At 42.8% G+C, this 15,534-nt stretch overlaps 1 protein-coding gene across 2 annotated transcripts in view; it reads right to left on the reverse strand.

The window, feature by feature from the left end:
- The window catches only part of LOC124804803 (UDP-glucosyltransferase 2-like), a 126,321-nt gene that overhangs the window by 51,916 nt on the left and 58,871 nt on the right, over positions 1-15,534 (reverse strand). For both annotated transcript variants that reach the window (XM_047265140.1, XM_047265141.1), the window contains one exon: positions 3,553-3,731. In XM_047265140.1, the coding sequence (XP_047121096.1) occupies positions 3,553-3,731 (179 nt within the window). The remainder of the gene's footprint in view (positions 1-3,552; positions 3,732-15,534) is intronic.

Genomic DNA, 15,534 nt, shown 5'->3' on the forward strand with positions numbered 1-15,534 from the left:
TATATATATATATATATTTGCTTACAGAATATAAAGCATACCTATCCGAATTATCACGTAATAGGGGAGAGAGTGTGGCTGATATGATACGCGAATTGGGATGGAAGTCATTAAAGCAAAGACGTTTTTCGTCGCCGCGAGATCTATTTACGAAATTTCAGTCACCAACTTTCTCTTCCGAATGCGAAAATATTTTGTTGAGCCCAACCTACATAGGCAGGAATGATCATCAAAATAAAATAAGAGAAATCAGATTTTGTTGAGCCCAACCTACACAGGCAGGAATGATCATCTAAATAAAATAGAGAAATCAGAGCTCGAACAGAAAGGTTTAGGTGTTAGCTTTTCCCGCGCGCTGTTCGGGAGTGGAATGGTAGAGAGATAGTATGATTGTGGTTCGATGAAATCTCTGCCAAGCACTTAAATGTGAATTGCAGAGTAATCATGTAGATGTAGATGATAGTGCATTTAAATCGAATAGGAACGTGGGATGGGTGCGACCTAGATACTAGCGCGCGGTCACAGCAGTACCGACAATCAACGGATTCCGCCGACTAACATCGGCCGGAGACGGACTTAAGAGGACGGTCGGTGGACCTCAACTCTCGTTGTTTTCTCCTGTCGAATCACGTTCCCACAGGCAAAACATGGACTGTGGGGGACTTACAAGTTTAGTACGTGAAACAAAGAGTCTGTGCATTACGTGAAACAAAGAGTCTGTGCATCCTGAGGATCAGAAATATCATTAGCAAGGATACATCTCGGAGTCTACTTTAGCCACAACAATATTTTTGACGCTGGTGTCCACAAAAATAAAAAAAAAGGCACTTGCGATATATGAAGACAAAATACTGGCTGACACGAAATAATACATTTCTTTAATTTCGCCGAATCATTTATAAAATGTAATTCAATATTTTTGTAACAGAACTGTTTCCTTTAAATGACGCGTTTCGAAAGTTTAAGCCTCCATCATCAGGTGGACTTACATGTGTTAGTATGACGTATATGTAAATTGTCACATTTTGAAAACTTTGACACTCTCCAGTGGTGACAGATTCCTTTCTCTATCGAAACACATCACATTTAAACTGTCATATTTTGTAAATTTTGTTTACAAAACATTACAGCTTATGGGTGATGTGTTACTATAGAGAAAGGAGACTGTGACCACTGGAGGGGGGACCACAAGTTACCCCAAAATCGTAACACAACACACACACACACACACACACACACACACACACACATACGCGCGCGCACGCGCGCGTCGTACTAACACATGTAAATCCACCTGATGGTGGAAGTTCAAACCTTCAAAACGTGTTGTGGATATAAACAAACAGTGACTAGTAACAGTGAACTTGTATCATTCGAGTTTTATTTCCATTACATTGCAAGCTGTAACATTATTTCCTTACTAAGTATGAAATATGTTTTAACGATAATTACAATTATTCGATAACTATTAACTGATTGCATCAGTAGTGCAAATACCCGGAACAGGTAAACGTTGTGGCGAAGCCATAAAGCCTGGACTACGGACCAATGGAAGAAAGTCATTTGACTGGATTCATCTTGTTGCACATTGCTACCAACTTGTGGCCGAGTTTACGTCGCAAGAGTGACATGACGGGGGTTCGGTAATGAATTTGGATACCATATCGAAGTGTTGCTCTCAAGATCGTGACTATTTTGGCTTATCAGGTTCATCCCATGATAGAGAGTGTGTCCCCTGTGTTGATGGTATATTCCAAAATGACACGGCCCTTTGTTCACGAATCTCGCACAGTCCAGTGGGTACGTAAATGTCCCTGTGCATGGTGTTCCACGCAGGAAGATACGATGCACAGTGGTTCAGATGTCCTCATTTGTGTCTTTCGTGGTTTCTGTAAGTCAGCTAAACAGAACGCAGCGACGGTTGCTCTGAAAGCACACGGCTGATTTCGTTTGCGAGCCTGTGCTCTAAGGAACTCGTTGTCGACGGGGCAGTAAACTACAACCGCTATCATTTGGTGATAATTGATATTTCAAAATAAGAGTGGGAAACAGTAACTTGGATCCGAAATGGGGATATGGAGGCTATTAGAGAATAGTCACCTGGATAGTCCTGAGGCAAAGAAACTTCGATGGTCTTGTTGAAGAAACCACCACAACATTCGGCGAAAGTGACTTGCGGGAATCTAGGAAAATGTGAGTGAGAACAGTTAATCGTTTAAGAATAAGCCTAGCATTTCGTTCATTACCCGGTACAGCACATAATTTTGTTGCAGACGTGCAATGATAGACTTATTACGACGTTACATTGTAAAATTTCTGTAGTTTTTCCAGTGTGATTGATAGAAGATACATTTTCGTGTGTGTGACTGGGTTGATAACTCCATTTTTATGGGGAACATTTCGACGAGTGGCCTAGTCGTTTTTGTCATCGGTTGCGAAAGAATGGTTTCGAGTGCGCTCGATGGCTGGACTGTTACCACCCTGCAATTTAAAAAACAAAAGATTTAAAGCTTCTTATTTAGCAGCATATGCTGCGTGCGCCATTAAAGTACCATTAATACATAGGTTGGCTTAATACAGAGAAAAACGTTATTGACTAGATCATAAAACCTAGACCGTGAAACCATAAGAAATGTACTCCACAGAAATCTTCAATTTCTGGTGAACGAGACATAACTTTCCTCCCAGAGTCTGCCATTTTACCACACTTATGGCAACGTGGTCACCGAAGCGATGCAATCGTTCTGAAAACAGCGGATACTTCTCAGTTGCTTCTCGACCCTCTCAGGTACGTCAGTGGCTTCCAAGGAGAGTCCTCGTCGACAATCTGTCAGGAGCGATGGTAAAACTGATTTAATTAACACATACTCGGTCACATGGTCAACGGCCCAAACAGCGATCGAAAGACCCGTTTCGGATTTTAGTGAATAACGTGACTTAAAAATAGCCTTGTCCTTGAGTTTCGCTTCTGGGGTAGACGATTATGATTACTAACGGCCAAGATGTAGATACCATACAGAAGGTTTGTTTTCAGCGAATCAGAGAACCACAGGCACTGAACTTGATAGAGTTACGTCAAGAAACAAACATTAGAATAATTCGTTGTTGGCACTTTGTATGCGAACATCTCATGGTTAATGACATGACCTTTTATTGTGTAGACGGGATACTGTGCAGCTGACTGGGGCTGCGATGGGTCGCACATACGAGAGATAATTTGGTTATTTGTGAGTTAACAATATTATTATTTTGATTAATGGGAATGATACGTTACGATCTATCCAAAAGTCTATACGATAAACATTCAATCAAGAAATTATATTTGAAAAAAAAAAACATATTCCGTCAGCATGGATCACTACTGATTTCTTCTTTTCTGCTTTTACTGACACAATTACAAGAACATTTCACAATGAAACCGGTTACATTGCCTTACCGGTATGTTCTCATGGCTGTGTCAATAACAGAATAAAATAGCGCAAAAAGTACCCTGCAAGCATATAATTACTGCCAACGGCATTGCCGCCTGCCAAGTGTGTTAGTTGTTCTTACTTGAGCCATTCCTTCATCTGCGGGAGGTTGAACTGGAGATGACACATGGTGATGCCCTCCTCGTGATAAGCTTCGGCCAGCAGCATCGGCCACGTGTCCGCCATCGTGGATATGTTGAAGTCCTCAACGAACTTGTAAGACTCGCGCGTGCTGACGGTCGAGTAGTTGGCATGATTTGTCTGTAACACCAATAAAAAATGTAAATCTTGCGCTAAATGAGTACCGTAAAAGAAAGCAGAGCTTGAAACAACACCAACGGAGCAGTCAGATTATATGAGAGTCACCCAGAAAGTAATGCAACACATGTTTTCTTCAACAATTATTTATTGAACACAATGGAACGAACACACAAAAAAGTCTGGTGTTTCTTCTACACTCCCACTCTTTCCACGTAATCTCCTTCCCGTACCATGCCGTTCCTCCAAGGAGATACACGGACTTGTTATGTCCTATCGTTACCAACCCTTGTTCTGCCCACAAAGTCATATCTTCACTGTGAGAGTCACGTCTTTCTCATCCTCAAAATGTCTTCAATGAGTGAAATTATAATGAAATGAACACCCTTACCTGCTTACATGCGTTGACATACGTCAATGGGGATGGATGAAAATGTATGCCCCGACCGGGCCTCGAACCCGGGATCTCCTGCTTACATGGCAGACGCTCTATCCATCTTAGCCACCGAGGACACAGAGGATAGCGCGACTGCAGGGATTTATCTCTGGCACGCCTCCCGCGAAACCCACATTCTCAACGTATTGTCCCGCACTACATTCGTAGTGCCCCCGCCCATTATACTCATTACTCGCGGCGCGTTGCCGATTCCCGTAAGAGTTCGGGCACTGTTTGTGCATTCGCACAGAAGAAGAAGATGGTCAAGTGGCCGGTGAGTCATAACATGTCCGAAAGAACAGATACCATCTTAGTATATATAACTTCAATGAGCGACATTTTTTAGTAGCCCAAACAAATGGAAGTCTGACGGGCTGTAGAGTGTTTAGGGATGTATTCCGAAGTCCTCAAACTTACGTGAGGCTGAGCTTAAGAATTACTGGGCTGTCTCTTGGCATTACGAATGAGCACATCTGCAAGCTGCATCTTGTCTGATGTGCCAGCGGTGTAGGCATTCTCGGACGCTGCAAATCTTGGAACTCTGCCGAACAACTTTCTCGTAGTGGTCTCACCCTCCTTTCCCAACGACTATGCCCACTTCTCTCGACTGCAAATGCTCCATAAATTGCACACAAACGTCTGCGTAGGTTCCCAACAGTTTCTTTTTCCACAACGAGAAATTCAGTGTTGATACACTGCTTGTAACAAAAAAATGGTTCAAATGGCTCTGAGCACTATGGGACTTAACTGTTGTGGTCATCAGTCCCCTAGAACTTAGAACTACTTAAACCTAACTAACTTAAGGACATCACACACATCCATGCCCGAGGCAGGATTCGAACCTGCGACCGCAGCGGTCACGCGGCTTGTAACATACGTCACCATTTTGAAACACTGCTGTCGGAGGGAATGGAAAATTGCGCCCTCCGTAAACTCACGCATACCTGAAGTTTGACATTCGTGCCACTGTTGTTGGCTGACAAAAAATGTGGTGCATTACTTTCTGGACGACCCTCGTAACGATGAAGCACTGATTTCAATCTTCATAGTTAATGGCAGTGATAAGATGTTGTATCATCTAAAATAGGGTATCCTCTGATGTCTCAGAATGTATCCTATCAACAGATCACTTTTCGTCAAATTATGCTACAAATATCTTGTCTCGCCAGTTCTCTTCACTACTTCCTAATTAGTTACGTGATCAACCCACATAATCTTCAGCATTGTTCTGTAGCTCCACGTTTCGAAAGCTTCTAGTCTCTTCTTGTCTAAACTGTTTATCGTCCATGTTTCCCTTCCATACACGGCTACACTCCAGACTAGTACCTTCAGGAAAGACATCCTAACGCCTAAATCTGCATTCGATGTTAATAAATTTCTCTTCTTCAGAAATACTTTTCATTCCACTGCCAGTCTACATTTCATTTACTTTGTTGCCCAAACAGCAAATATCATCTACTAATTTAAGTTTCCTAATCTGATTCCCTTAGCATCACCCGATTTTATTCGACTACATTCAATTATCTTTGTTTTGCTTTTGCTGATGTTCATCTTATATCCTCCTTTCAAGACACTGTCCATTTCGTTCAACTACTGTTCCAAGTCCTGTAGCAACTGACTATAATTATCATTTCAACTTACTTTAGGTAAACAGAGACGTTAGCAGTTTCGACCTTCACAGGTTGATTCTCTGATGACAGAACATGTTTTACACATCTTTTACGGTCAGTCAGAGGGTCGGAGTAGAGTGGATATAAAATGTAGACTGGCAATGTAAAGGAAAGCGTTTCTGAAGAAGAGAAATTTGTTAACAGCGAGTATAGATTTAACTGTCAGGAAGTCGACTCTGAAAGTATTTGTATGGAGTGTAGCCATGTATGGAAGTGAAACATGGACGATAAATAGTTTGGACAAGAAGAGAATAGAAGCTTTCGATATGTGCTGCTACAGAAGAATGCTGAAGATTAGGTGGGTAGGTCACATAACTAATGAGGAGGTATTGAACAGAATTGGGGAGCAGTTTGTGGCACAACTTGACAAGAAGAAGGGATCGGTTGGTAGGACATGTTGTGAGGCATCAAGGGATCACCAATTTAGTATTGGAGGGCAGCGTGGAGGGTAAAAATCGTAGAGGGAGACCAAGAGATGAATACATTAAGCAGATTCAGAAGGATGTAGGTTGCAGTAGGTACTGGGAGATGAAGAAACTTGCACAGGACAGAGTAGCATGGAGAGCTGCATCAAACCAATCTGAGGACTGAAGACCACAACAACATTATGTCAGTTATCTGAAGTGAGATCCGAATTCATATTGTGGTCATTTATTCGTTCACCATCCATATTTAGTGACTGGCCTTTCAGTTACGAAAATCAACGGCTCTGTCTGCCTGTAATTAATAGGGTTATTAACTGCAAAGTTACCACGGTAAGGTGCGAAGCGCCATTTCTGGATAACTTTCGTTTTCTGTTTTGCTACGTGGTATGTGAAGAGGGCTTTTACGTACTAAAAAGGCTATCTCAATGGTGGCTGATGTAGGTGTTACGATGCCCAGAAGATCGCATCCGCTTGCTCCTTCCGTTATGTAGCCTGTCACTTGCATGTCATCGCTGGCTGTACAATGCATAGTGAAAACATTATGGATAATTCAGCACGGGTAGTACCAGAAAAACTGGCAACTCTTAAAGAAAGCGTGAGCAAAAGTGATGAAGAATTTTGTTCCTGATGATGTAAGGAGCACCATAGCAACGGCTCGCGATAAGCAACCATTTAAAGTTGTTTAGGCGAAATGTGGTTATTTTACGGAGTTTCAGTACTCAGCTGACATGATCATTAACAAAACTAAGGTTAACATAAGTTCTGTGTCTTGGATCAAATTCATGCCCCTGTGGTAATTCCGTGCTGGTCGCGATTCGACACAAAACACCGGTCGATTTGGGAGGCCTGCCTCTTTCATGACGCCAATTCAAATGGGAGACATCCGAGGACCCGTCTCTGTGGTCCTGATCTCTCGCCATGTAATTATCACGCCGTCAGTTCCTTAAAAGTGGCATTGAAAGGTCGACGACTCCTGTAGGACGAGGACGTGGCAGTTGCGGACTTCTTCACGCAGGAAGACTCGATGTTTTACCAAACGGGTATCTTCAACCTGATAATCGGTGGGATGATTGCCTCAATGCTCACAGCGATTTTGCCTAATTGGCATATCGATTCTGGACTCTGCGGCCTTCGAACGGAACTTCTGAATCATCACTTATACAACCAGTGGAAAGAGTACCACAATGATATCATTACATCTTTAGCTCGGCACGCCATATTGAACATAGGGGAATGAGTAAAACCATGGGCAACGCTATTAACTGCTCCATCAGGCGTTAGGCGTCTGAAACCACCACAAACGACACCTTCCAAGTGTCCCATGTCTTGTGACGAAGAGTTAAGTTTGCAAACGCATGAAGGTATTAGGACGGGAATGTGTAACCAGTCTACCTAAGGTATGTTCTTAATTCGGTAAGTGTAACGAGTTCAACTGTCGTCACTGCGGGAGTACTCAGACAAGTCAGTGGCTGAAGTAGCAACCCAATGTTTTGGATGGAAGACCTGCCGAATGCGCATGAGAAGGAAATGGCCCAACATGACGGCCAACCGAGAACTGTTCGACCATTCAAAAGGAGGAGGGTTACAGTTTCATGTCCTGTTGACTATGATGTATTGGAGAAGGAACAAATTCTCGGCGTCACACAGACGAGGGAGCAAGTCGGATATGTCTTTTTCAACAGAACCATCCCAAGTGATTTAGGTAAACCAAGGAAAACCTAAATGTGGATGTCCAGATGGGGATTTGAATTCCGCTCCTCTGAACTGTTTGTCCATCAGTATCACGTGCAGTCACACATTGCTACTGGTACAGAGCCACAGGGTGACCCGAGGATGTCGAAGCAGTATGATGCAACAGTTTCTCGTTGCCCTACAAGGGATGTAAGCCAGATACGACTTGGACTGGCGTGTTCGGGTGATATGACATGGAATGATGTATGACTGAGGCCTGTTAGCTTTAGTCACTAATGGAATTCGTTGAAGAATACGAAGGCACTTCATTTTCCCCATATTCGAACCTGTTGGTCTAGTGATAAAGCCCATGCCTGGCGGGCTCAAAACACGGACTATCTCATGCTTTCGCCTGACGTTACGCAAATAGTTCTCAACTGCATATCCATCTGCCAACTGCAGACGTAAGATGACTCCCAGCTGCTCTCAGGCAGTGTTGTGTTGTCAGATCTACCCGTTTTCCCGGGAAATTTCCCACTTTTTTAAAAATGCCTTGCTCTACTGTTAAAATGCAAATAAAATGCCAAACATGCTGTTTTTGTATCACATTCGTGTCTATTCCTTGAAGTCATTTTCATTTTGGCGAATGTTGGTACGACTCTTGATTAACTCTTTATTTCTGAAGATATTGCTTCAGTTTTGGATATCCCTTATGTGAATTCCTCACCCCAGAGACTTTTCTCGTATCAGCTCCAACTGTTAGAGTCAAGCTGCTCCAAGTCCATCAGTGCATGGATGTTGTTTAAAAGATGGTAACATGTGTCACTTGGTGTCAACTGTTTTGAGTTATTGGAATAGTATTAGTGAATGGTTTGGAAACGTAAATAATGTAATCTGTTATTGTGGTGCATACTGCTAACAATTACTGACTTATTGCGTTTGAATTTAAGATGCCTGAGTTGACTGTTAGTTGCGCATGATGTACTTCTAGCCCTAATAGTACGCAACGGTTTAAAATAGCCTGTGTTACTCGCCAAATTTGTTTGGTGATTGCCAGGTCTTGCCCACTCTTCAGAAAGAGTATCTTCTGCAACTTGGCTAATGAAGATGAAAGAGCAAAGAGATAAGTTATCTACCAAAAAGTTATGTGGGTTATTCTGTATTCAAAGAGTGCTGAAAAATTTCGAGTGTTTGCCCTTTGGAAATTATGAAGTCAATGATACAGAAAATGATTGAAGCTGACGGGACTCGAACACGTGTCTCCTTGCTTACTAGGCAGAAATGCTGACCATTCCACCATCGCAGCAGCACTATGATCAACATGGCTGCACGGACTACCTATGTCAAGGGCCCTCCCCAACAGAAACTTCATATCGTCAGCTTATTTTCCCCCGAAATTGTCACTATTGTCAGGGCTCTCCGACATTGGAATAGCACCCCAGTGTTGGACGTAATGGGAACGTCCTGTACTTCAAGTGATCGTATAGATCTTAAATTTTCCCCAGGACATTTAAGCAACGAGGCCCGGGTACGATCCCCGGCCGTGGCACAAATTTTAATTCACTCCTTTGGCTTCAATCATTATCGTAGGTAAACATGAGACTTAAATGTCTCGGAGAAAATTTAATTATAACACCAATGATAAAGCGACATAACTGTGCTGTGTATGCTGGCAGATAGGAACGATAAACATAGTTTTCAATCTTCGGCGGGAAAATCTGATGAGGCATGTAAATGGTGAATGATTTTTATCTATTTTCTTCTATTGTTGAGGCAACGGCCTTGCCGCAGTGGATACACCGGTTCCCGTGAGATCACCGAAGTTAAGCGCTGTTGGGTGTGGCCGGCACTTGGATGAGTGACCATCCAGCCGCCATGCACTGTTGCCATTTTTCGGGGTGCACTCTTTAGCCTCGTGATGCCAATTGAGGAGCTACTCGACCGAATAGTAGCGGCTTCGGTCAAGAATACCATCACAACGACTGGGAGAGCGGTGTGCTGACCCCACGCCCGTCTTATCCACACCCTTTTTCTGAGAATGACACGGCGGTCGGATGGTCCCGGTAGGCCACTCGTTGCCTGACGACGGAGTGCTTTTATAATGTTATTCTAACAAGGGAACCTCCCCATCGCACCCCCCTCAGATTTAGTTATAAGTTGGCACAGTGGATAGGCCTTGATAAACTGAACACAGATCAAGTGAGAAAACAGGAAGAAGTTGTGTGGAACTGTGAAAAAATAAGCAAAATATACAAACTGAGTACCCCATGGGCCACATAGGCAACATCATGCACAATGTGAGCCCAGGAGCGCCGTGGTCCCGTGGTAGCGTGAGCAGCTACAGAACGAGAGGTCCTTGGTTCAAGTGTTCCCTGGAGTGAAAATTTTACTTTATTTATTTTTGCATAGTTATTATCTGTCCGTTCGTTCATTGACGTCTCTGTTCACTGTAATAAGTTTAGTGTCTGTGTTTTGCGACCGCATCGCAAAACCGTGCGATTAGTAGACGAAAGGACGTGCCTCTCCAATGGGAACCGAAAACATTTGCTCGCAAGGTCATAGGTCAACCGATTCCTCCACAGGAAAACACATCTGATATATTCTATACGACACTGGTGATGGCATGTGCACCACATGACAGGAATATGTTGTCGACCCACCTAACTTGTACACTTGGCGATTCTTCTACCTTGCCCGATTTAGGTTTTCTTGTGGATGTGATAATCACTCCCAAAAAAGTGATGAAAAATATAAGAGTTTGTCACATAAACTGAAAATAAAAATTTTCACTCAATGGACGATTTGAACCAAGATCCTTTCGATCCGCAGCTGCTCACCTTACCACGAGACCATGGCGCTCCTGCAAGCATATTGTCCTTAATGTTGTATATGTTCCAATGAACTACTCAGTTTGTATATTTTGCTTATTTTTTCACAGTTCCACACAACTTCTTCCTGTTTTCTCAATTGATCTGTGTTCAGTTTTTCAAGGCCTTTCCACTGTGCCAACTTATAACTAAATCTGAGGGGGGTGCGATGGAGAGGTTCCCTTGTAAGGATAATATGCATAATTACGAACTTAACTGTTAATACTGATATTTAATTATATGAATAAATAAATAGTGACTGTCAAAATAATTTAGATAAGTTATGTTTCAAAGTACAATAACGAAAATCATGCTCAGTGGCACCAGGGCACTTATAATGCCGAGTCATTACATCGTATTGCTTTTGTGTGAACTTCTATTATATTGTAGGAATAAGAATAATAAACAATAATCGCATAGAAGAGGTACGCAGACATTGTTTGTGAAACCACTGTAGCAGTTATTTCCTACATTAGTGAGATTTTTATACATATATTTATTGATGAATAGTAGTGGAGTATTAGCACGAAGAACAGGGTGTCTTGTACCTACTGCTATATTCTGCTTTTTGAGTTTCTGTCCTGATTTCGAGACTGTTGCACTTGGCAACGCTGCCAACGCCGCAGCATCTGACGAGCATTATAGTGAGCGTGCATCAGGACTCAAGACATTGTCGCCGCCAGCAGAGTCCTATTGGAAATTCCGCTAGATGAGTTAGTTACCGTTCGCTGGAGGTAGGAATGGACCAGTGTTGATAGTTAGTGAACTTAAACAACATTGTGACGCACCACCATCATACTAAAGTTAAGTATCTGTGAAGATCTTTCAACAAATTGAAGCGTAACAGAACATGAATTTGCTATCGAGTTGAGACACAAATCTGGTACATTAAACTCAGTTGACACAATGCAGGTTTTCGTAAAAATCCCTGTATTTTCGCTCCGTATATTTCGTCATGTCCAATAGATGATTTTTCTTCTCCTTATGCATTTGCAGTGCTCCACTGTGGAGCAACCGAAAAGCAGAAGGCAACGGAAATATTTTTACTTCTTGTTCATAACCATGTTCCACAATGATTCGTCCCACAGATGAAGCACGTTGTGATTACGGCACAGCCGGCCGCGGTGATCTCGCGGTTCTAGGCGCTCAGTCCGGAACAGCGCGACCGCTACGGTCGCAAGTTCGAATCCTGCCTCGGGCATGGATGTGTGTGATGTCCTTAGGTTAGTTAGGTTTAAGTAGTTCTAACTTCTAGGGGACTGATGACCACAGATGTTAAGTCCCATAGTCCTCAGAGCCATTTGAGCCATTTGATTACGGCACACGCTTATGCATCTAGGATCGTCACTACATAACTTCAACCAGAGCACAGTAGTAATTTTCAAAGCTGGTGGCGTTTTGATAACCAACTCAGTGGATCCTCTGCCCTTGAAATCATCCATCATCATCTCCTAAATGGTCAGTTTTGAAGGATGTACAACGGCCTAAGCAATGGCATGCTTCCATTCTAAAGGAACCATAGCTTTTGACGCTTTCTTTCCCTTCTCGATCATTGCAAAGTTGCTGTCACGGGGTAGGAAACTATGACTCGAACATAAAAACTTTTGATGTATTTCTGTAAAGTACTTACAGCTGGCCAGATAGAAATAACGTGCTAATACTCTCTAGTTATCGTCCTGCCTGACACAGTGGTCAGACCATACCACCAATTTGCGTTCCATACCTTCTTCAAGCATCACAAATTTAAGCAGACAGGAAACTATTTTAGCTGAACCCCTCCTTGCGGCGGATTCATCCCACAAATTTATTGTGTTTCTTCCACTACCAACGTCACGATCCGTGAAATTATACGACCGCTGTCTCCGGCAGAATACCGTGGAATGCGTCAATGAAGGACAAAGTAAAACCTGTTGTAGGTCAACGCATACAACTCGTATATTGTTATTCCCTTTAGCCACGTCCTCATCGTTTTTTGACACTTTGTATGTCTAGTCTGCTTTCGCATGAGGCAACTGACTCTCAAGTTCGATGCCGTGCATTTATGTTTCGACTGGAGCTGTGATCACAAAAAAATCGGAGTACAGACATTCATTTGAGGGTGTGATCCTGCTGTAATGGCTCGTGTGCTTCGGGAAACTCGAAATGTGTTCCCAGGTCAGAGCCCTGTCAACATTTGATATGGGATGTGGACTACTGAAATATTTTCATCGACTTTCGTTAGGAGTGGTCATTCTATCCTTTAGTTTGCGCTGAAGACTCTGTATTCGTCTTGCGTGATGCAGTATAGGTCAATCAATGGTTTTTGACAGGTTCTTCTTTTGACTGGACATAGTATTTGAAAGTAGTTTGTTTCCGTGAGGTATCGTCTGTCTTGCCTCCTTTCGTATGGCTGGCACGCCTATTTCCATGGAGTTTATCAAGTAAATGGACTGCTCTTCGTTCGTCAAGGCATGATATTCTTCATACAGCTCTAACTTAATTTCCAGGCTTATGTCCTTGCATCCTCCTTTTGAACACATTTGTGCAATGTATACGTGATCCTGAATCATGCAGTCAATATTACAACCTAATATTCAACAGAATTATCACATTTCACATTCTATTTTAATAATACAGCAGTGCGCAGGGAGTGTATTATGTTTTTTCGTCGATGATAACGACAAAACTGTAGTTAATTTTATTCACGATACATGTTTTTACTCTAATGTTTTCTGAAGATGCGCATAAAGTACGTTGTTATAGCCATGTACTGTACATGGCACATAAGCCGCTATTCGGAACTTATACGCTACTCTATAGACATAAGCCTTTTTAGAAAACCGATTCAGCGTTATTCCACTCATCTGCGATGGAGGCTGTTTCGTAGGAACTAGCTTTCCATTTCGTGATTTATGATCCAATCCAGCATCGCGAAGACTTTTCCTCTTAATATCCTGCCAATTTTCCTTTTCCGTGCATTATTATTTGCACGTTTCAAACCACTTACGGTAAGCGTTACCTCGCTACATTCCGCCATTCTCGTAACACTCAGCATTGTTCGCGCAGAGGCGCGATAACTGCGTCAGCAGCCGTAGCTCTCGTACACTGCTGTTCTTCCGTTCTCGGCAGTAGGTCAGACTCAAGTGTGAGATATCACACTAGGTCACTGTAAATGAAACTTCTAAGACGTTCTGATGTATTGACAGCCATCAACCTTTTTCTCAATCATTCTTTAGCTAACTGATTTTTATTTCAAAAATTACATACAGTCACAGTCTCTGTAAATGCTACTTGTCCTCTGATTGTTTCGCTGTTCATACGTACCGTGAAAATGGATCACACTGCTACCTGCTCCGTAGTGAAACATGCGCGCGGAACACCGTTACTGGCGAGAAACAGCTTACACAGAAAAATCAGCTTTGACGCTTTTCGAGCAACAGTATATAATAGAAATATGAACGCGAATCGTAATTGTAAGAGTGGCGTATTCGGCGAGCGTCGTGCGATGATAATGATGTGTGATGCCGGGCGGCGGTTCGAAACATTCCCGAATATGAACTGTTTTCCGCGTGCAAACACCTACACAGTGACTTGGATTTAGGGGGCACGGTCCACCACCCGTCTGGTGGTGGTGACAAATCTGCCCTCGAATTCTGGCAATACATTAACGACCAACACTGTGCAATAGTCAAGAACCCAAAGTACCACTCCTGACACAGATTTTGCCGCGCCGGGTAGTCGCGCCGTCTACAGCGCCTTGTCACGGTCCGTGCGGCTCCCCCCGTCGGAGGTTCGAGTTCTCCCTCGGGCATGGGTGTGTGTGTCGTCCATAGTGTAAGTTAGTTTAAGTTAGATTAAGTAGTGTGTAGGCTCAAGGACCGATGACCTCTGCAGTTTGGTCCCATAAGACCTTACCACAAATTTTCCAAAGTACCAACAATATTACTCGAACTTTCTCCGGAGCGCTTACCACAACCCCTCTCGCAGCTGGATCATCCACGCAAAGAGCAGCGGACGTATGACACTTCATCCATTTTACAGATCCGATTCTGTCAACGGTTTTCGTACACAGTTCCGAGAAGACGTGCATTCATGATCTACTGATCTGTCGCCACCACGTGTCCAGGTGATGTCGAATGCGATCTTCAGTCTCTGCGCGGACGTGCTCGTGCGACGGAGATCGAAACATTTATGATACAATAAAAAGATAAATTAAAAATGCAATAAAAAATAAAAATGGAAAATTAAAAAGTACCTTTCATGTAGCCTTTCCTGTTTCTTTTCCTTTTCTTGATAAAAAAGCTCGTTGTGATCAATAAGTTTTTTTGTTCGATTTGAATGCCTAAATCACTTAAATATGAAATTCATCAAATATATGGTAGTTAACTGATACTTAACCACCATTTTTCAAGAAAATACACGTCTTCTAGTTTCTAATTACATGTTGTTGTTGTCTTTAGTCCTGAGACTGGTTTGATGCAGCTCTCCGTGCTACCCTATCCTGTGCAAGCTTCTTCATCTGCCAGTACTTACTGCAACCTACATCATCCTGAATCTGCTTAGTGTATTCATCTCTTGGTCTCCCTCTATAATTTTTACCCTCCACGCTGCCCTCCGATGCTAAATTTGTGATCCCTTGATGCCTCAGAACATGTCCTACCAACCGGTCCCTTCTTCTTGTCAAGCTGTGCCAAAACTCCTCCTCTCCCAAATTCTATTCAATACCTCCTCATTAGTTATGTGATCTACCCATCTAAT

Source organism: Schistocerca piceifrons, chromosome 7 (genome assembly GCF_021461385.2).
Source record: "Schistocerca piceifrons isolate TAMUIC-IGC-003096 chromosome 7, iqSchPice1.1, whole genome shotgun sequence".
In the NCBI taxonomy this organism is placed as follows: domain Eukaryota; kingdom Metazoa; phylum Arthropoda; class Insecta; order Orthoptera; family Acrididae; genus Schistocerca; species Schistocerca piceifrons.